Source organism: Boleophthalmus pectinirostris, unplaced genomic scaffold, assembly GCF_026225935.1.
Source record: "Boleophthalmus pectinirostris isolate CB_2022bp ecotype Guang Dong unplaced genomic scaffold, ASM2622593v1 HiC_scaffold_3, whole genome shotgun sequence".
Taxonomy (NCBI): domain Eukaryota; kingdom Metazoa; phylum Chordata; class Actinopteri; order Gobiiformes; family Gobiidae; genus Boleophthalmus; species Boleophthalmus pectinirostris.
Genome location: NW_026571299.1, coordinates 40,789,426 through 40,811,236, shown reverse-complemented (window position 1 = coordinate 40,811,236; position 21,811 = coordinate 40,789,426). Strand labels below are relative to the sequence as shown.

Genomic DNA, 21,811 nt, shown 5'->3' with positions numbered 1-21,811 from the left:
AAAAAAAAAAAAAAAAAAAAGCTTAAAAATGACCAAAACACAGAAAATATGACTATACTGTCTCACGTTCGTCATGAATAGGCCGAAGGCATAATTTTCCTTAATTACGCACTCGTTTCACAGTTTTATTATTAGCAACCACCAAAAAACGGGGATATCCCAGTTTTTATTTTGAAACTCTGATCACCATACGCAACATGGACATTAAACGTATGATATTAAAGGTATCAGATTTTAAATAGTTTACCCTGCAGAAGTCCTCGACTGAACTTAAGAAACAAGCCATCCTCTGTCTACACTGATCCGAGGGTGTTAAATGTTGTGTACCTGCAATTGAGATTAGTTAAATATTTATATAAATCTATATAAATTAGCACACATATATAAATTATTTAAATATTATTACAAAATCGAAAGAACTGGCTTGGTAATAGTTTATTTATGTACCAGCGAATTTGTCTTGCATTGTCCCCGACATTTCCCAACTTCCCAGGCAGCTGCAGTACAGTAGAAGACAAATCATAAGTTTCAGGCTAAAGATTCTTTACTGATTTAAAGGATTTTGTGAGGACCTTTCCCCATGCAAACGATACATTTAGAGTTGAATGGTTTTAATTGGTATGCAGGAAGAGAGGATCGTTGCCATAGCTTGAAACCCATAAATATGGTATTTGGAAATGTATGTGGATGAGGAGCAATTAAGAAAAACTTATTTGTATGAAAAAAAGAATGTACCACTGTACCTCCTGAAAACGCAATAGATGAGAAGGTGATAAAAGACGAGTTATACTCCAAGTGCTACAGATACATCAACATGGACAAAAAACAGGTAAACAAAATTAAGCTAGTGCCTACATTTACAACACGAATTTACATGATAGGTGGTTCAAACACAATTACAGAACATTGTTTAAAAAACAAAAAAAAAAAAAACAAACAAAAAACCACACACACATGAAATTACTGTGAGGCATAAGACTTCACTTAGTTGTCTTCAGAATATAAAGCATATAAAGCACTCCGCACCAAGAGACAGGACAATCTTAAAGCAGTAGCTCAGTCAAAGGCATTAAGGTTTGTAGTTACAAAGCAACAACAGATGTCTGATCTACTGGTACAATTTTTATCCAAGCAAATATAGAGGCAATTTTGTCCTGATTTAAGATCAATTTCCTGTTTTCATATACATTTATTTGAAACCAGCTCTAGTAACATCAGATTCCATCATGCAGAACCTTTGAAAAATCAGAAATTGCTGATGAATTCAGTCTTTCACTCAAGCATGTGGTCCTTGCTGAATCTATAGAGCAGAGGAGATGCGGCTGCAATGTGCCTGCTGAGTTGCCTGCTAGCGCCCTCATGTGGAGCTGTACAGGGATATCTGCTGCATCTTGCCTAACTGAGTCAACAGCCGTTTAATGCGATGTTTGAGTTGGGGCAGACGGGCAAGTGGCTCTGGGGGCTCTAGTTCACCAGTGTAGTCCAGCCAGCTCTCCAGCACTGAGAAGGCCAAAGACACAATTTTATTCAGAAACAAAAAATACTGGTAAGAAAATGTCTGGCTTTGTAAAATTATTAGGATGTTATATGTGCCCTAGGACTATGCAACAAGTAATATTAATTCTTGAGTGCTTAAAATGATTGCACATAATGTTTAAAGTTTAAATATTACAGAAGATAAAAATGCAAAAATAATGCACAACATCAGACCATTAGCACTTAAACAAATTCTATGGAAAAAATTAGATCTTACCATCAAGTTCCCTTTCAATGAAGTCCATCCTATAAGAAACCTGATCTTGGACAGCATCAATATGATCAAGCAGGTTGAGTTGCCACTGTTGATGGTGATGGCTGTTATCCACTGCACACTTTTTCTCTTCTTTTAACTCTTCTTGAGACCAGAGGTCACCAACCTACACATAATCATACCAAACAGACACATCTCTTTATAAACACTTACACAAATACCTAACAAGTAGGTGGCAAATAGGTTAATTGCACATTATATGCAACTGACAAAAAAAGGTAATAATTTAAGACTGACATTATTTTATGTTGGAGTATTCTTACAGTGCGACAGGTGGTGCTTTTCTCACATGACTAATGTAACATCAGACCCTGTACTGTTCCCGTTTTAATTGTCACTATGATAACAGCCCTGGTGATGCCCTCACAAAATCACACAGAATTGCAAAACAAGAAATATGCAGTCTTGCGAAACTGGAAAATGTGTAATATGCATATTATTCCAATACATTATAAAAATAAAAATACCCCACATTTACTTCTCGATGTTGAGGATAATATTTAGGGCAATACTTTCATGACAATTTAAAACTAAATCGAACTATTGAACAACTTAAAAGCATGTCTCAAAGTGTATGTCTCAGAGTGAGATGACTAATCTTGGCCTGAGTAATGCTTGGCATTGAGTTGCAAGAGCTTCAATAATAGCCTCTTTTCCGTAGGGCCAGTACGGGACGGAATGGCTTGGACCCCTTTTAGGAGTTCAAAGCGGAATAATGCGGAACCATCTAAACCTAAAATTCTAAAATAATTAAATTGTATTTTTGTATAGGGGCTAAGGAGAAATATATTTCATGCAATTCAATTTTTCCCCTTCTCAGTTTGGCATTTAAATGGCATGTTTTTGCCATGGCTTGAAATATCCAGAGCAGACATGTGAGTTTAAGATGTTAATATCATTTTGAAGTAGGGGTTCCAGGTCAGTTACATGGTTATTATGGGGGTCCATGTCTGAAAGGTTTCAGGAAAATATGGTAAAGGGCCATGTGGATGGACTTTAAGCAATATTGTGGGTTTTCCCGACTCAATAAGTCACTTTAAAAACTCTGGATCAAGAGAGTACAAAAGTAAAAAAAAAAAAAAATGAGTGTGTCAAGATACAGGGTAGAAGCCCTGGGAATTGGTTCAAATGGTCGTACAGATTTGAGTAACCCTGTTAACTCTTTCAGAGCTGCAGGACAGGGATTTGATAAATTATGTTATCAACTGAAGGACAGCATGTACACCTGAGCCATTACACATGAATCATGATATATATGTTTACACATTTTGAAATTCTTATCACCTTGTTGCAAGTGGTCGGTGACTTGGGTTTGTCTGAGTGAGGCAGAAGACTGCCGTAACGCTGCTCTGACTCCAGAAGCACTTCGGTACTCCTCAGATTGTTTTCTACTTCAGAAGCTTGTCTGGTTTCCACTACAAGTCTCTGCTCCACAGCGGGGTAGTAGGCTCTTGGTTTTTGGTAGCAATGGTCACTGGTAATGTAAGAGTCCTGAAAAGAGGGGAATGGGGAGGAGGAACAGGATGAAGATGAGGTGTGGGCTGTGGCAGCACGACTCAGCTTCTCCAAAGCATTGGACATGAGAATCTCTCCTCGGCTCAGGTCCTCATCTGGAGTCGCTGGAGAGGGAGCCAGATCACTGCCTCGGCATGAATCAGAGTCTATGTGAAAACGAGCCCTCTCTGCCTGTTTCCAGGGCTGGCGCCACAGCTGCAGATCAGGGTGACTGTTGTTCCTTCACAATCAAGAACAATAACATTAGCTAAATTAAGAGTTCAAGCATTTCTTCTTTAATGTGCTACAATAAAAAGGCAGTGGTACTGACTGTAACACACTCATTTTGAGTTGCAGTCCATTAAGGATCTCCACCACATGATGCACATCTCCCAGCAGTTGATGAGTGCTAGTTATCTTTTTAGCATTCTGATGAGAGTAGTTCTCTTCCAGGAATGAAAGACCAAACATGTGACCATTGCTCAACCACTCACGTTCATACCAGTAACGCTGGCTTTGTCTCTGACCTACCAAAAGAAATCAAAGTAAATCTTCCATAATATATTGATACGGTTACACGTGTCAAGCAATTTAGTAATTTATATGTAAAGTCTAGCTAATTGACCAGCATTTGTGGGGAGGAAGTAGTCTCACCTGGAGGATCCCTGCAAATATAGCACGTATATCTGTCTGGGACATTGTCTTCTAGTAAACCCATACAGGTGCCATGCTGCCAGCACAGACACTCTTCACACTAACACAAGAGAAGAGAATTACTTGGACACTGCTGGCTGACAACTCAAATCAAAAGGAAGTCAGTCACCCACCTGGATCATGAAGTCATTCTCTTCCTCCACCTCACAGATGCAGCGTACAATCTCTTGGTCACTTGTATCCACAGCTCCCGAGTCAATGCTCAGAGGTGGGGTTGTGACATCCAAATCTCCAAAGTCATCATCAGTCCACCCACAACTGTCAGTTGACCAGTCACTAAAACTATCCTCATCTATAAACAGGAAACAGTCAAAAGGTTTATCCAAGATGCTTATATCACCAAAACTAATTAATTCTGTAACTTTACAATTTAAAGCTAAAGTGCTGATTATGTAAGCAAAGAAAAGCAAAGGATTCAATTCATCTACACCATTGAAAATAAATGTGTACTTTATGAAACTAGACTAGGATCAAGATGGATTGAATCCAGTAGAAACAGAAACATGAAGGTAAAAAGAGAAAATGAGACATGGCAATGACAAATGAGAGCACCCTCAGATACCCACCATCCTCCCGTATATGCTTTGAGAAGTTCATTCCAGACCTGCGGGACCAGGCCTCAGGGCTGTGAATGTGTGTGTGGGGGCTTTTGAGCAGCAAATTCAATTTGGCCTGACGACCCAATAAGTCAATATTCTCCTCACTACCCGTGTAGTCTGGTAATAAAAAGGGAAGGGAAGTAAGCAGACGCAGAACAAAATGTCAATTTTATAAAATGTTCAGTAAAGAAGATACTGGCAGAAACTGCAAAAATTAACAATAGCAAAATATCAAATACACTATGGGATTCAAATATATAGATTTATACAGTTAGTGCTGTAAATGGGTAAAAACAGTTAAGTAGAAGTAAACTGTTTTATGTGCAAATACAAACAAACTGGCACCAGTTCTGCCAAGTAATGTGTTTTATCTTATCAGCGCTTTTAAAAATACATTGTAGGGGGTATTGAAACAAAATAAGGGTTAGATGAATGGTAGTGAGTAAACATCTTGATTTGCCTAATGAACAGGCAGGAATCATCAAAAAGGTATGATATGTCCCCCACACAAAATCACCAACACCAAGGAGTGAATGGAGCCCTTTGTGATCACAGCCAAGGCCACAGTGTCACAGTCAATGCACATGCAGGCAACAGAGAGCAGCAGAGACAAACTAAAGAGGGCCTTCTTACCAGACATGGCCTTCTTTTTCTTCTTCCTCTTTTTCAGCTTAATTCTAAGAAAATCTTTCTGTTTGGGTTTGTCCCTAAATTTATCTTTAACTGGGCCTGTAAAAGGGCATACAAATGATAAGGATATTGTAATAAAAATAATGTGGTATAGTAACAGTACTGACCCATATCAAAGCTAGATTTGTCAACATCTTTGTCAAGCTGGAATCCATTTCTGTCCAGTTGATTTTCCTTGCTCTTTTCCCTTAGCAGTGCCCTCTGGTGGACTTGGGTGTTGACTGAAGGTGGCGCAGATGTACGTCTGCCTCCTGACTTGGGACCAGTCACCATTCCAACAGACTCTGGAAAAAAGTGAAGAATACAACTTTACAATGTTGTACAAATTTTGACAAGCCCATTGCCCATTTCTAAATAACTAATTTTGTACATGAAATGTAGTCCTATCTTTTAAACAAGAAATTAACATGACATTGGTCTTCAACATAAATGCATCTAACAGTAAAGACTCAAGGGAAGCCATGCAGCAAGTATATTAATTATTAATGCTGCTACCTGCTACCATTTGCACCCTAAATTATGTGTTTTATGTTAACATCTTTTTTCTGCTCAATCCAGAAGTGTTCGAACTCACGCATTGTGGCAGAGATGGTGCGCCTTCTTTTGGGGCCATCGAAGACAGATGTCTGTTTCTCAGCAGCTCTGGTGTGGACACTTCTGACTGACCCACGCTCCAACTCTGGAAGCTGCTCTTCACCATGATAATATTTCATGTGATAGTGCAGAAGCTTGGCCTTTCGGAATGACTTTGTGCAGCCAGGAGTACTGCACTTAAAAGGATTGTGGTCAAGGTTGATCGACAGGACAGGAGGAGGTTGGTTTTTTATAACTCGATACACTAAAAAAGACAACAAAAGAATCAAAGTAGGAATCTATTGGGCTATTTTTTATTTCTTGCCTTATTAAATAAATTGAACTTACATGGCTCTCTGCTGAATCTGTTGGGATTGTGGAAACCCTGCTTTCTGACTGCTAAAATGCACATCCATGTGTTAGTTTAATATATACTTGGTTCACTTTACTAAAATATCAGTTGGCACACTTACGTTTAACAGGTTGAGGAGGTGGTACATCTACAGGGTGCTGACTGGACTCTGATTGGCTTGCAGGATTCTTTTCCACATCTCCATTGGTTTGTGTGGTCGTCATAGTAATAGAGCCCTGCTCTGTCATTGTGGACATCTGATTAGAGTCTGTATATGGCTTTGAAAAGTCAGAGTATGGCTTTATTCTTTGTTCAGTGTGTCCCTCATCATTTCTGATTTCTCCAGTGAAGTGACATATGTCGCTTTCCATCTTAACTCCATTAGTCAGTCCTGTGTCTCTGTGCTTGTTATGGTCAGATACTTCATTTTGTCCATGGCAGGGTGAAGACTCCATTTCTCCATTTGTTTTCATCTCCCCTCTGTGCTCTTCATCCTCACTGCTGTCCTCCTCCTGATCTGAAGTGCTACGTCTGGCTTGCTTCATTTTTGGCCCTCCATTTTGGAGAGGCCTCCTATCCCGGCGGTTTGGGCCCCTCCTTGCCATCCTGTCTGCAGACCTAGGCCTCCCAACCCCTCTCTGTTGTCACAGAAAGATAAATATTATGAAACAACAGACCCTTTAAAAATGTGTAAACAATTCTAAATTCTCTAATGGAGAATCATCAAGCGGGGTTTGGCAAATGATAACCACTCAGATATATTTACATGATATCAGTATTATATAGTATTTTGAAGGGTCTGTAAATGGTGTTACATTCTTCATTATGTGCCATCATTTATGATGTATAGATATGACTTACTTCTTTAATAAAAGGTTTCACGTGTATTCCCTTTACTGTCTGGACAACTCCGTCATAAAATTTCACTGTGTAAGAACCTTTCAAATAGACAAAAATAGAATTTATCATAATTGCAAAGCGTATTACTTTATAATTCAGTTTTTGAACAAAAAACACATTAGAGTGAAGCGTCTCACCATCTTTGTTGACAGATGTAACCTTGGCAGGATAGAAACGGCAATCGGACCAGCTAGCAAGAACCTTGTCATTCACATGAAATCCCTGGAAACAACATGTGGTGTTTGCTTAAACATGTCCTTAAAGTCACAATTTGTAAGTTTATTTGATTTAATTTATCAGTAAATGGATGATGTAAAACCTATAAAATCAGATCTATCTATGTGACAGTATCACAGCAGAGATCATACTGTGGGTTCTAAGACAAAACCTGTGATTCACTATAAGCCATATTTCCACAGGGGCTAAATAGGTACACTTAATGTTTCCACTGCGTAAAGTGATCCGTGTCGCCCCGTTTTAGGGGTCCCAAGGGGATCTGGCACAGTTAATACCTGAGACTAGGCATGCCTCCATACAGTCATTGGAGGACCAGCAGCACGCCAGTAGTGGTGCATGCATGGCAAAACAGTGTTAACGGATGGATAAACAATCATCAGTAACATGTATCAGGATGTCACATGTTTGGGACCATAAAATCCCATCATCTCGCACTGCATGGCCTATGTCATGTCATTGTGTGTGTCTTCCTAGACCTGTGTCATGCCCAAAGTGGCCTGGGCCAATTGTAATGGAAATGCTCCCTTAACAAGCCCACACCATGGTGGTCCCAAGAAAACTGTGTCAATAGAGGCTATAGTCTCCCTTGCCATTATTATGGAACACTGATGAACAGTAAAAGCCATCATGCAGTCAAAGAAACATGTGCATGCTTATAGAACCTTGAATTTGACATTTTTAGAAACCTTGAGTGTAGAAATTGTGATTAATTGATTAATCTGATTCATTGAACAGTGCCAGTTCTTTTCATCCAAGTTTCATCTATATCCAATTCCAGTACAGGAGGAAAGGAATTACTTACAGGCATAGAAATGTCGTCATTCAGGCCCTGACGCCTTAGCTGGACCCTCTCTACCGGACGCAAATAAGGGCTAGTCCAGTCAAACCACTCATCATAACGATGGCTCCACTGGCGATAATGGATAAGCACTTTTTCATCTTCATAATCAATCTTTTCTATGTTTGCAGCATACCTATAAAAGGGGAACAAACGTGAAAAACGCAAACAACTCAATACAGGGTAACTACAGGATCAAGAAGTGTTATGCAAAGAAGACAAAAATGAAAATGATGAAGACAAGCGAAAGAGGCCATGACTCACCAGTTTTTGAGGCTGTCTCTAGCCTCTAGTTGAGCCCCCACCTCAAAAGTTATGCCTCTTCTGTTAGGGGGTGTCTTATTCATACTGGCCACATCAGTATGATTACTGCTTCCTGTTCACACACACACATACAAAGACACATATGGTGGTCAACATGACTGTTCACTGCAGCCTTGTCTTAAGTGTGCTCTGGGGTTAGACAATAAAAAGATTAAAGTTAAAACATACATAGTAAGAAATGACAGTGCTAGTTTTAAATTTTGTTCAGTTATTAGGGGGGGGGAAAAATCATCCAGTCATAACCAGAGCTTAGACTTGCAAATATACGTCAGTTTAAATGACAAAAACTGAATCAAAGATTTAATTAATGTAGTCACTGTCCATTGACTAAATGTTAGAAAACTACCAATAAAAAAGAACATGTTCAAGCAAAAGGACTAAGGAATTTTGTCAACTCTATTTATATTTCCCCATTTTTTCCCCACATCTGACCATTTTCTGAAATTCCCATTTAGAACATAATGGGTGAGCCATGCCTCAGATGGTGATGGAATGTGCAACCCATATGAAATAAAGAAGCATAGCAGCCTATAGAGCAGTAATAGTTTTAAGTTGGCCAATAATGGAAAGGTAAACAGTAGCTTTTGCTCGTATTAACAGTATCATTAATCATTCTTCTCCCTTCGTGTACTGTATAAAAAACACTAGACAAGCTGGACATTGATGAGCAGTAGGTAATCTGAATAACAGCGCCTCCTTTGTCCGACTTTCAGAGCTCACGCAGCTTGGGGACAAATTACGCCACCCGTGCAACCGCGATCTTATTCCGTTAACATTATGTCTAAGACGCATATTAAGGATGCCGTAAAAGCATCGTCTTGCACTGAGAACATTCTTTGTCCTTAAGAAAATACATAATTTACGTATTTAACAGGATCTTGACTAACCCGGATATGCCGCTACTCGGCCCACGTGTTCTTGGGCCAGTTTATTCACATGCAGACACAATGGGACACAATGGTAACTGCACCACTAAATTCCACTTTTTTGATATCAATTAAGCAGAACAGAAGTTAAAGATAAGAAAAACACCAACGGGCGAAAATTTTTATCAAAAATGATTTATCCGTCAAGGACATTTTTCAGGATTCCAGGCAACGGAAATACTTTGGTGCAGATTTTTTTTAACAATAAGGTTGCAGTAAATGTGATCACGGACGTGTTGCTTTACTGTAAAGTGAGTGTGAAAATGTGATATTTATTATTGTAGCAGACAATTTTTCGGAGTTGCTCGAAATTTTCTTAAAATAACTAATTTCTGTTCCCGTCTTTTCCGCAATATTGTTATTAAGTTGCGTTAGTGTATTATCGACATTGTGCATATATCCGTAGTATGGTCTGTTATTTCCACAACCTCACACATTGTCCGGTGTTTTGTAACTCGTAGGCGTAGCGCGACATAAACTGCTCTGACGTATGCCGTATACACATTGATGATTGGTGTAGAAGTGTTCTTGTGGGCGGGCTGCCCGCAGGTTATTGGCTCACACAGATGTCACTCTCAAGGCTCAGTTCGCGGCCTCGCGGAGGGCCTAGTTCCTCAGACTTTTCCTACTGAGAACGCAGAGAACGTGCGGCGTGGAAATAAAGAGAACAACTTCCAAGTCCGACATTTTAGATATTTCACAAATTCTAGACCGAACCAAAGGGCGAGCTCTCACAAATAATCGCATTTACACAAAATACGTCAACATACGATCAGAGCCAAGCCTGAACTACTTCGTCACGTTTGTTTTCAACTCATAATGCCTACATGCGGCATCAAACGGCCCTAATTCGCGATGTTGTTACAATTCAGTGTTAATAGCGAGGTGGAAGACTGCTCCCCATTCTTACCTTGTCTCCAGGTGCTCTGTGTCGGGTTAAATCCAATATATGCAAGGTAATTCCCTTTAAAAGCCCAGATGCCGCTTCTTCTGCCTGCGTCTGCTCCAGATCACGCAGTTGAATTTCTCCCCACTGCTCCACACACCGGCGCGGGCTGAGAGACTCACTCTGCGCATGTGCGCACTTCTAGCCAATGCAACATTAGACATTAAAAAAGTCAAGCGGCAATAATAATTATATAGATTCTAGCATAATAATACATTATTAGAGTATGTAGACTATAGAGAAACCAAAACGATGCATTTTAAAACATAAAGCCTTAGAAACAAATAGCTGCTTCTTTAAATATTTTATGTGAACTTTTTTGTGGCCATACCGCCTTTTCATAGTCTGATCTCCTCAGATCTCAAGCAAAGCAAGGCTTGACCTGGTTAGTTCTTGGATGAGAGACCACTGGGAATACCAGGTGCCACAGTGGGGCGCCAGTGGCAAAAACTGTCGTTGTGTCTTCAGGCAAGACACTTACCGTACATTACCTAGTAAGAAAGTAGAGTGTGCGTGAGTATCGGTGGTGGTTGCTCAGATTGGCAGCCTTGCTTCCATCAGTCTGCCCCAGCGCAGCTGTGGCTACAATGGTAGTTTGCCACCTGAATGTGGATGAATGAATAATAAACTGTAAAGCACTTTGGGCGCCGTGAAACGCGCTATATAAATGCAATGATCTTTTTTTTAATGTATTATTAACTAACACTTAATTTACAAAATGAACATGCAAGATGGTTTACAGCATACTACAAAAAGGGGTCTCTTGTGTAGGCTATTTTTGAATATCACAAACCTGCAGTAGTATCACGACGTCTCCAATAGATGTCGCCATTCACTTTGAAGTCCTGGTAGAACGCTCATTACACAATTTGTAATATGAAAAATACAGGTACACTAAAGTAGAATAACAAAGGCAGAACGATGCCGATGACTACATACATCATTCACTCTCTGCATTAGTGTAGTCGAGAAGTGTATTAAAATGTAAATAAGGAGAAGTACTCAAATACTCTTTAACAAGCATAACAGAATAATTCATAGGTCAAAATACAACCAAAGATACAATTAAACAAATCTTTATTTGTGACCAGTCATCCAATATTTTAACAAGTTACGCACACATATTTGCACACATGACAAGTGGTCTGAATCAGTCTTAGGCTGAAAGTTAGAAGTTTACAGCAGACAACAAAGAAAAAGTTTAATTATTGCTTCTTAAGGAAAACCACTCTTTAACATTAAAATAGAGGTAATACTATTTACAAGCTCAACATATTTACATACCCAAAGCCTGAGTTACAAGACATGTGAGGGGTTATATTCTTACTATAGTGCTCTGTTTGTGATCCACAAATTTGATCTGTATGGAAGGGCAAACTCGGGTTCTGGACACTTGCATCAAACAGCAGAAGGATGCAACATTTAATTTGGAAACTATGAGAATTGTTAAGACTCTCCAAGACTTGCTTAAGCTAATAAGGTATTATCTTCAACATCTGTACATCTTCAATTTGGCACTTTGAAATGTAGGCTCGGTCATCATAACCATTTTCTTGGTCTACATGGTAAATAAAGTATAAAGGCCAGGCTATCAACAGGGCAACTGAAAACATCACAGGCAAGCAATTATTAAGACACCATTATTCTGACTCTTGTTCTTGTCATATTTCAATCTCTAAACATATTAATAAGAAAATTAATAACTTGCACACATAACACACTTAATAATCAGCACTGCTGTTACACATTGTCTTATTGTCCTGTGCAAAGTTCAGAAGTAAATACTGTAAGACTGTTTAACTGATGCCCCAACCAGTCGATTGGAAGTGACAGAAAATGTTTTTTTTTTTTTTTACCTGGAGCGATTGGAAAAAAAACAAACACTTCTAGTACAATTCATGTTTTTTTATATACCCCAAAGACAATGTTATCCAGTTCAAAATGTAGTTGTTTATGAAAAATAATTTCCAGTGTGTTCTGAAGGACAGTGCTTACGTTAAGTGTCATCACAGATTCAAATGTATCATTATGGATATCAGATGCAGGTACAGCAACAGCAGATTTAGTTGTTGTTTTTTTTTTGTTTTTTTTTGTCTACACCACTCCTTCAATGAAGCTAGTGTCCAGATGAACAATGAGCATTCTCAGGAAAGCCATCTCTTTGCGTGTATTCTCAAAGATGATCCGAGGGTCGTCTGACTGACATCGCAGACAGTTGGGGGCCATAACCATGGCCAAGTTGTTAACATCCATTTTAGTGACCGCGACATTTGTTGGCTGTGCAAAAACCTACACAGAACAAAAAAGAATCAATGCAAGTGTAGTGGTCTCTACATTTTACTCATTGAGGAGCGAGCACAATGCAATATAAAAACATTCAATTAGACCAAAAAAATAAATAAATAGACGTGGGGTAAAAATAACAGGAAACTCTGTAAACTCTTTAAAATCCAGCACAGTTTCAATATGGATATGTTGTATCCATATGTAGTAAATACCCTTCTTTAAATAGTTATTGGAGAGAAAAAAACAAACTATTTACATATAAATAACTAATAACATCTAACGTTATCATTTTAAAAATACCGGTACTTTGCATTGATTAAATGAGTTTATAGGCAGACAATTTGTTAATTAATCTGTTGTTAATATGTGACTTTATAATATAATTATAATTATATAATTATAATATAAAAATATAATTCTTTACAATTAAGTTGCAATTACCAAGGCAAAATAAAGGTTACCTGAAGGAAGTGGATAAAGTAACAGAGGACAAGCCTGTTGAGTTCAGGCAAAGACTGGACCACAGCAATGGCAGCTACTGGGTCATCACAGTTACTGATGCACTGCTTGTAAAAGTCCATTGGGACGAGTGGCTCCTCCAGCTCACGATACCACAGCTTCATTAATGAGGCTAGGCCAGAGAAAGAAAAAATCTAATATTACGGAACAGACAAAAACAATAAAGTAAAATACATAAAATGTACTCTATTCTCACCAGGTACATTAGGGTCAGAAAGATTCTCTGGAATCCTCCACTGATCTACCTGAAGCTTCAGTGCATTCACCTCATCAATGTCTCCTGGCACTCTGTTGATGACACAGATCAAGTTAGTTACTCACAGCAACCACTAGAGGGACCTATGCTCCCGTGTTTATCTCTTGAGGTGAGGCAATAACACACCCAGTTGAATATTTGAATGTTACCTCATTGCTAAATGTACAAGCCTTTGTATTTGCATGATAGAATGTGAAACCAAAAACAACAATGTACACTATTTGGAAAGTACCAAAGTTAAAAATAGTTCTAAAAAGACTAAAATATATACAGTATATCTTATAGTCCCAAGTAAATAGCAGACGTGTTCTGGTATCCTCTGATCTGTGCACACGGGAGGAAAACTAGAAAAACATGGATTCACTACACCACACATGTATTTAGGTTCAATATGCAAGCAATAAGTAAGCAACAGTACTATGCTCTCATTGTGAACATGTCCAGGCTTGTCTTGGGTATGAGCGCCCAAGTTTGTCATAGACACAGACTATCATAGTTTTTTGAGGGGTTTTAATCTTCAGTTGTATTACTGTATTGAACGTCCTTGTATGTTGAATTTGCTTAAATGTTAAATGTAAACTGTGTAAATGTAAAAGAATAATTATTATTTGGGTGGAGGGACGGGCATCTTACCTGAAGATGCCCTCTGTTTGAGCCCCGCCCAGCCCCAGCACATACTGGGAGAGTTGTACTTGCACCCATGGCAGTTTCCTATCTGGGAACAGTTCACTCTGCCTCTCCATAACTTCTTCAAGGGAGCTGCCAAACAATGAGGGGGTGACTATGGCCCGTCTGCTGTGGTCAATCTCCTCTAAAGTAGGCTTCCGAAGACCCTGAAAGGGAAACACAGTGAGATTAAATGTGTTTTATAACCGTGACTATGAGACTAATAACATGTCTTTAAGAACACCTGGAATAGCTACTGACAGTATACCTACATCTGTAATGACGTCTTTTTCTCGATGCTGAAGACTTCATGACTCATAGTATCATTACAAGTTACCGACCTATAATTTAAAATGAAAACCCTTGATAAGGAAAAGAGCCTACCTTCTTCCCACCCGTGATGGCCACCTTCTGAAGTTTCCGGTGACAAAACTTGGCATAAGTGCTAATAGGCAGACCTACAAACAAAATACAAAATCTTTCTAACACAAAGATAAAAATACAATTACAAATTATTGATTTGTTATTTCAAGTGACGCCTAACATTAACCACTACTGAGAATTACACATATTGTTTGACAACTCTGCAAAAACACTTGAGTAAAGCTTTTAAGCAGGAGGCATTAGAGGACAGCCAAAACAATAAATGATTCACATTCTTCCACATAAATATGACAAGTAGTTTGTTTTTTCCCCAGACATGTTGAATGGCGCATTAGAGGCAGTGGGCTGTAATAGGAGAATCATGTTGACAGTGTTGTTCTAGCATATGGGGGATTACACCGGACAGGGCTAAACTGTCAAGCCTAGAGGAAGATTTATGCCTCTGAACAAAAGCTTGAGACAGGATAGAGCCTACACATCCTCCCCTTTAGTGATTCATCAGCATGTATAGACTTAAGAGGCTTCTGGAGAAATGAGTTGTCTGCTACTACCTGTACTTATCACCTGTATCTGACATCTCTATTATGCAAGTTCCAGCTGCTCATGTATTTTAAGCTTCTGATTAGTAAGGAAAAATAGTCACTTTATTTGGCAATATTTCTTACAAGGGAAAACATGAAATCACATGAACATTAAAACTGTTAAAAGTGGGGTAACCGGTTTCATTTTTCTATATTAATATTTTTAAAAGCAGGGCCTAAATTGTGACAAAGCTCTGCAAGAACCATATTTCTATAAGATGCTGATATCTATAAAACTGCTCCAAATCTCACCCTGACTGCAATCACTTCTAATTTCGAGACACACCCTTAATGTTGAACAGACTTCCCCTGTGGCTCCCAGTGAAAATATGTAGTTAGAGAGAATTTCCCCATTAGCAGTCTACCAAAACAGGACAGGTGGCAAGAACTTAAGTTGACAGCAACCCATAAACAGATTCAAAGATGGTTTTCTTCAGTTTGAGTGGATGTTTATGGAAAAGAACTATGATCATCTGACACCTTGTTTTTGAATGCCATTATGACTCAAGGATGTCCCTAGTAATCACATGCACTAATAATTAAAACTTTTATGAATCTGTGAGAAGTTTGTGCAAAGTAGTCTAGTAGTCCTCAGTGAACACTTTCCCATTTTTTGACCTCTTAGTCAGTCTGGAATGTTTTGCCTTAGATCTGAGTCACTCTAGTACAATGTGTGCCATCTGTAGTGAGTTGCCTGGCTTTCTCTCTGGTGAACTCATAACCAAAGAGGCCATGTGGGTTTTCCTAATGCAGGCACGTGCTGATGACTCCGCTTATGGTTCTTTGGCATGAGTAAGAAGAAAGACCACTGATGTGAGTCACAGACAGACTGGACCTTTGTGTCCATGGGCCTCTGAGATTCTCATCCTACTTGTTTTTCAGTCCACACTTCTGTGAAAGCTATTCATTGAATGTCCAAGTACAAACTGCGTGCCTCAGACTTTTCCATCTTACTTTGGGAGCACAGTCAACAGGGAGCAATACATTTGAGCTGTAATGGTTTGTACGGTAAGAGTAGAAAACCATCTTTGGGGCACCTAGGTCTACAAACTTCCTGCTCTGTCTAACAGATAACCTTGTACATGTACATTTTGCTGAATTAATTATATTTAAGGCAAGTTTGCCAAAAGATTTACCTTCTTCCTCATCATCTGTGCTCTGTTTCCTCTTCTTTCTGGACTTTGAGTTCTTCTTCAGCTTCAGATCCTGTTGATCCAGGATGAACTGAGTCACTATAAAACAAAAGGACAAAGTTATACTTCTGAAAGGATGAAGAGAAGCATATTAACCTGTGCGTGCAAAAGGGTTAGCCTTCTAATTTAAAATTATGGTTCTTATTCATGCAAAGCAAAAGAAGTCAATTTGTTAAAAAAAAACAACAAACCGTGCTCGGACATATTCTTATCCTTGTTCTTTAAATGTTGATACTTGAAATAAAAATTTAATCCACTGAGTAACTGTGGCAAAGTTCCACAAGCTCTTTTGTTAAATAGTCATGAGCTGCCTTCAAAATCCAAATCCAAATCAGTTAAGTATTCAGGACATTTACCCATAAAATGGTTATTAGTATTAGTATAAATATTTTCCAACACAGTATAGCCTAGCCACTTCTCTTAGTGTATGGTGTGTCACACTTGATTTTTAGTAAACACTCTTGGCCTTAGTTTGAAGAGATATAAAAGGTGACCCACCGTGTTGCTCAATGTGAGACTCACATTTCTTGTCGCTAGCGGGCTCCGTGTGTCTCTGGATGTAGCCCTCCAGGTAACAGCGGAACTTGGGGGACGGAGCAAAGAAGGCCAAGCTGACCGCCATCAGTTCCCAACCTGCTGCTAGACTCCTGGGGCTTGCATTCCCTGTGGTCTGCCTCACCAGCTGCACATAGAGCTCATCCCTGAGCCCAGGCAGGTCCCAGCACTTTGTGACAATCAGCAGAGCACAGTGTCTTCGATCCAGGCGCGATGGCCTGTCACCCATGAAGGCCTGGACCAGTTTGAACATTTCACAAGCTTCTTTACGAACAGTGCGGTTACTGGTGACAAGCATAGGCTTCTTGATGGAGCCTCTGTTCCAGGAGAGCATGTTGGCGATGGACACACGTCTCCGAAACAGGCCTTGGGTGTGCATATTGAGGTGCTTGCTGGCCCAGTCCTCCATGCCCATCTCTGGAGGTGGAGGTTGTCGCAAGGTGGCGTAGGCGAGCTGGTAGGACATCCCAACTCCTCTACTTCCATCAGAGTCCGCTCCCTCTCTCCCCTCTGTGCGGTGAGGGCCTAAGGAAGCAGTGCGTCCATCTACCATGCCTTTCTTGTGACTGTCCAGTGAAGTTGGGAGCTCTAGAGTTCCCGCCTACATAAAGAAAACATGATGATATTAGACTGGAAAATACAAACAAAGCGGATCATCACTTTGATAAGGTAAATGTATAGTAGTGGCACAAGACTGCGTCAAGTCTACTGTGTGTGTTGAGCTCAGCTCCAACTAACATATATTTGCCCAAATACCCATTATAGAATTCCACATGAAATCACTTTGATTGTTTAGTCTTCTGAATGCTAATGATGCAATTAACACTAGATACAAAATATGATAACATTTACTAGACCCTAGAATGACCTCAACACTACCCTGCCTGCTATGCAAATCTATGGATCCCTTGCTCCAGACAAGATTTCATTGTGCTCCCTGCAGCGGACTTTATGGCTGTAAAGAGCACCTCAGCGCCTACAAAACCAGAAATACAGTAACTGTGATAAGCCAGACAAATAGCCAGGAATAACATAAACCTGAGCCAGATTCTACACTCTTAATTTACTGAGGGAACATAAAAAGCATTGACATGTCTGTTCAATGAGGCCCTGATGTAATACAGAGCAGATGAGTGCCAGACATGCTGGACACAATATGGTTTCTCAATCAAATGGAGAGCCAGTGTTTGGCTCTGTACTATTTACAATCAAACAGACCCTGTTTTTACAAGCAGACATTTCAAGCCCTTTAGACAGGGGAATCATGTCTAAATATGGAATTTTTTATGGTGAAATGAGATTTGTTCTATACAGTAGAATGTCCAAGTATGCACAACTACTCCTAATGTGCTTCTCTGATGTAACTGGGGGTCTGAGGAACATTCCTGCAGACTTAGGGGGCCCACTCCAGACTCTACTGTTGTTGACCAACACGTGATGGCTACAGCAGAACCAATAATCTTGTGCAATCCTGCCGCTACATCAATCTGCCAATCCTGAGCCATATGGGACACAGCGGTCCTCCTTCCTGACCTACGGAAATCATGTCCTGAGACTCAAAGCTTTGGCATAGACCCCAGATGCCCAAGAGCTTCTCTGGCACAAGAGAGTACAGCACCTACAGCGTGGCACAGATGGATATTGGTACGAGGATGATAGATAATGCTAGAACTGTAAATAACATATGACAATTTTTGTTTTTATTTTTGCAGAGGACCTCCTATCTGGTTTCAAGCAACAATACTTAGGAGAATGTTTACCATAAAAAACTGCAGCAAGGGTGTTCTGCTACAAAAGGAGATTAAAAGATTTGAAAGGTGTCAGGGTTGGCAAAATGGCAACATACGCTTATTTACATTATTACACGCGTATTAAATTTACAACTTGTAAATCCATAATGTCTGTTAAAAACAAGGCTCAATTTAGAGCCAGGCTATTGTAACTATGCAATAGCTAGAGATATCCCATTTCCCTTTTTTACTAAACTATCAAAATGGTAGTAAAAAAAGAAAAAAGGTTACCCCCACTAAGTGTGGAAGATGCTGTATGAGTTGGTAATAATATTTCACAGTACTAGCATAGGTCAGATAAATTACAAAAGGGAACTAGAAACGTGTGATAGTGTCGACTGTATTAATACTGGTGCTATTCATGTTACATTTTATAATAAATCGATGGAGAGTTTCACAAAATAAACATGTTCTGCTTTCGCAATTTATTAATTATATTCTAAATTGAGCCCTTAGCAAACTAGACCACATTAAACTAAAAACATGTTAAGGAGAAAATCTTGCATGCATTCTCTTTTTTTTTTAAACTTCTCTCCACCTTGTTTGGGCAACAAGGTTATTGAGTACCAACACCCTTACCAGAAAGTAATTTAATAAATATGAATTAATCAAGTGTGCTATGTGTACAACAAGTAGATCTGCCTTTATCAGTTGTGTCTTGTAGAGTACAATTTTCTCTGGTATGTTAGGTTCACCTGAGAAGGTGGTCCTGGGGTCTCAGGGGAAGATAGACTGGCCTGGCTGGTCACACTCATCTCCAGTGTGTCCACTTTCTCATAGGTTCTCTTCTGTCTCCCGGACATCTCCAAAGGGCTCAGAGCAGGGTTTGCTCTGCCCAGAGATCGGCCTGCTGAAGAGAGATCCTCTCGTGATGAGGACCTTCCTGACCCCCCTGTTCCCCCTCCGAACCACCGGAGAGAGTTAGCAGGGGAGCGTGTGCGTGGCATCACTCCTCTGTCCACCATGTCCTGGTTGTCCAGTCCAGCCCGCACCTCTCTCATGGTGTTGGAGCGACTGACAACCTCCCTCATCTCTGCCATCAGCTTCTCATGTGTACATAGTTCACCAGTGCTGCCCACTGACCCGGGTCTGCCTCCAGCACCTGCCCCAGGTCCAACTCTCCTGCGACTTTTCCTCCTCAGACTGGGAGAAGGTCCAGTTGAGTAGCCTGAGTCCTGGTAGTTGGCTATGGGCTGAGGTGTTGATGGAGGGAAGTCCTGAGAGGCCTGGCTACTCTGGCGACTATGGCGAGCCTCCATGGCACGCTGCACTGTAGCCTCCAGAACTTTCCAGTTCTGTTTTTTGTCCAGTGTATTAGGGGCCTGCCCGGCCTCTCGTTCTCGCACCTGTCCTCTAGCCTGGGGATGGGGCTGGGGCAACACAGGGTCATGTCTACAGGTAGGGGAAGGAGTACGGGTGGGTACAGGAGAGCTGGTTACAGGGCCTTGCTTTGGGTCTATATTGACCATGTGTTTGATGCACTCCAGTCCGGCTGGGCTATAGTCTGAGGAGGAGGGGTTCCTTCGGTGTCTGGACCCGGGAGTTGGATGTTGGAGGAACCTGGGTTTTTGTAGGCTATGAGTAGGTGTCAGACGGGACAATTGCTGTCCATTGTACAGATGAGCCCCCTCTATCTCCATGTCCATGGGAGGTTCGTCATAAATGGGACATTCAGTCACTGGTTCATCATAGATTGGGGTGGTGTAACCGTACTGAGGTGAAACAGGCCTAGGGGTGCTGGTCTGAGACCGGTGCAGCCTGGGACTAGGATGACCGCCATCTGCCGCCAAACAGAAACTTCCATTGCTGGCCTTTCTCAGGTGATGGGCATGGCGTGCATCTATACCCACTTTGCCGGAGGGAGCCGTTTTATAGCCCTGCGCCGAGTGTCCCCCCTGCTTACTGCTGGAGGGGTGCATGGTGAAGGTGTTGGGTCTGCCAGGACCGCTGAGCTGCAGGAACTGCTGCTGCATGGCCTGACCTCGGCTCATGCTGTTCACTTTCACCAGCATGGCTGCCTTAGAGCCAGGTACAGGCTGCCATCTCTGAGATCCATCTCTGAAAAATGAACAACAGAAAAAATTAGTCCACAATGTATTAAGAAAAAACAGTTCTGTTGTGAAGCCCATTAAACCAATAGGCAAACAGAATCAGCATGTACATGCACTGCTAACAGACACGGCCACAGGCCATTAAAACTGCTGTCCTTGTCCCAGTGCACAGAATGACCAGGATCTATTTATTGACACGCCTGGGTGACCTTTTATGTTGCCAAATGTCGTTATCCATGAAAAAAATATGTTGGCCTTGAGCATGTTTAACTTACAAAAATCAAACATTTCTTGCTTCGAGTATGGAATTTCATTTTTTCTATTGTATTCTACAACTAACCAAGTGTGAAAAATTTGAAGAGGAAAATATTAAAATTGTATCAATTTGAAGAATTAAAGTGACTTGTGATCTGAGTAACAAATTCTTTTGAAATGGTTTAACTGACCTCAAGCTCCATTTTCAGTCTGGCAGTCATTATAGCTCTGCCACAGACACTAAGTATGTGGGCAAAACAAGGGCCTAAAAATACTAGCAAAATAAGACTTGACAATGATAAAATGTGTGACCCTGTAGTCTAAGTGAGTCATTCTGAGTGACCTCTATCCAAAAGTGACAATTACAAAGCGGTCAGTGTATATGACAGCGGTGCAGTATTTAAAACTTTAGCCATTGAAGATTATTTGCTAAGGTTCAAAAGGTTAATTCATCCTACTTTAGTGACACGAATTTCAAACCTTACAGTCCAATGCTAATCCTAGCGACACAAAACAATCTGCAATCAATCTGGTCACACTGCCTGCTCTGCAGCCCTGGACTTGGCTGCCACCTCATAATCCGCACAAATAATCAGAACAAAAACGTGCCACTTCGGATGAACAAATGTGTCACGTGAGAGAGCACATTCACTCGTTGGCTCAAAAACAGTTGGAAACTGGCCAGATTAGGACAGTCCATGTGATCCGGCCACAGTACTATGTGGGTCAACTTTTTTCTTGGAATGTATTCAAATGCCACATGGTTATTTCTGTAATTTTGTTCCTCGCTATGACAAGCAATACTCAAATCAGCAAGAAGTATTCAAACCTTGTTGTGAACTACTGTAAGGTATATATTCAATCAAGTAGCT

At 40.4% G+C, this 21,811-nt stretch overlaps 2 protein-coding genes across 5 annotated transcripts in view; both read right to left on the bottom strand.

The window, feature by feature from the left end:
• Positions 1–420: 420 nt before the first annotated feature.
• phf20a (PHD finger protein 20, a) lies at positions 421–10,515 on the bottom strand. 2 transcript variants are annotated; one of them, XM_020935881.2, is made up of 17 exons: positions 10,368–10,515; positions 8,472–8,583; positions 8,172–8,343; positions 7,270–7,354; positions 7,094–7,170; positions 6,354–6,870; positions 6,229–6,279; positions 5,882–6,145; positions 5,415–5,591; positions 5,251–5,346; positions 4,585–4,734; positions 4,132–4,310; positions 3,959–4,058; positions 3,636–3,831; positions 3,095–3,545; positions 1,754–1,916; positions 421–1,500 (listed from the first exon to the last, which is right to left on the bottom strand). In XM_020935881.2, exons 2-17 carry the CDS (start codon positions 8,552–8,554, stop codon positions 1,358–1,360), a joined length of 2,904 nt encoding a protein of 967 aa, XP_020791540.2. In that variant the 5' UTR covers positions 8,555–8,583; positions 10,368–10,515; the 3' UTR covers positions 421–1,357. The 2 variants fall into 2 exon arrangements, with proteins under 2 accessions (XP_020791540.2, XP_020791541.2); XM_020935882.2 differs by lacking the exon at positions 4,585–4,734.
• Positions 10,516–11,463: 948 nt separating this feature from the next.
• Positions 11,464–21,811, bottom strand: part of arhgap46a (Rho GTPase activating protein 46a) — a 30,718-nt gene continuing 20,370 nt past the window's right edge. For 2 of the 3 annotated variants that reach the window (XM_020935860.2, XM_055160568.1), the window contains 8 exons: positions 19,329–20,691; positions 16,787–17,444; positions 16,232–16,327; positions 14,515–14,588; positions 14,098–14,297; positions 13,405–13,496; positions 13,151–13,320; positions 11,464–12,692 (listed from right to left, as the gene is read on the bottom strand). In XM_020935860.2, coding sequence (XP_020791519.1) covers positions 12,498–12,692; positions 13,151–13,320; positions 13,405–13,496; positions 14,098–14,297; positions 14,515–14,588; positions 16,232–16,327; positions 16,787–17,444; positions 19,329–20,691 — 2,848 coding nt within the window. In that variant the 3' untranslated portion in view covers positions 11,464–12,497. The remainder of the gene's footprint in view (positions 12,693–13,150; positions 13,321–13,404; positions 13,497–14,097; positions 14,298–14,514; positions 14,589–16,231; positions 16,328–16,786; positions 17,445–19,328; positions 20,692–21,811) is intronic. The other variant, XM_020935861.2, reaches the window with a different exon arrangement.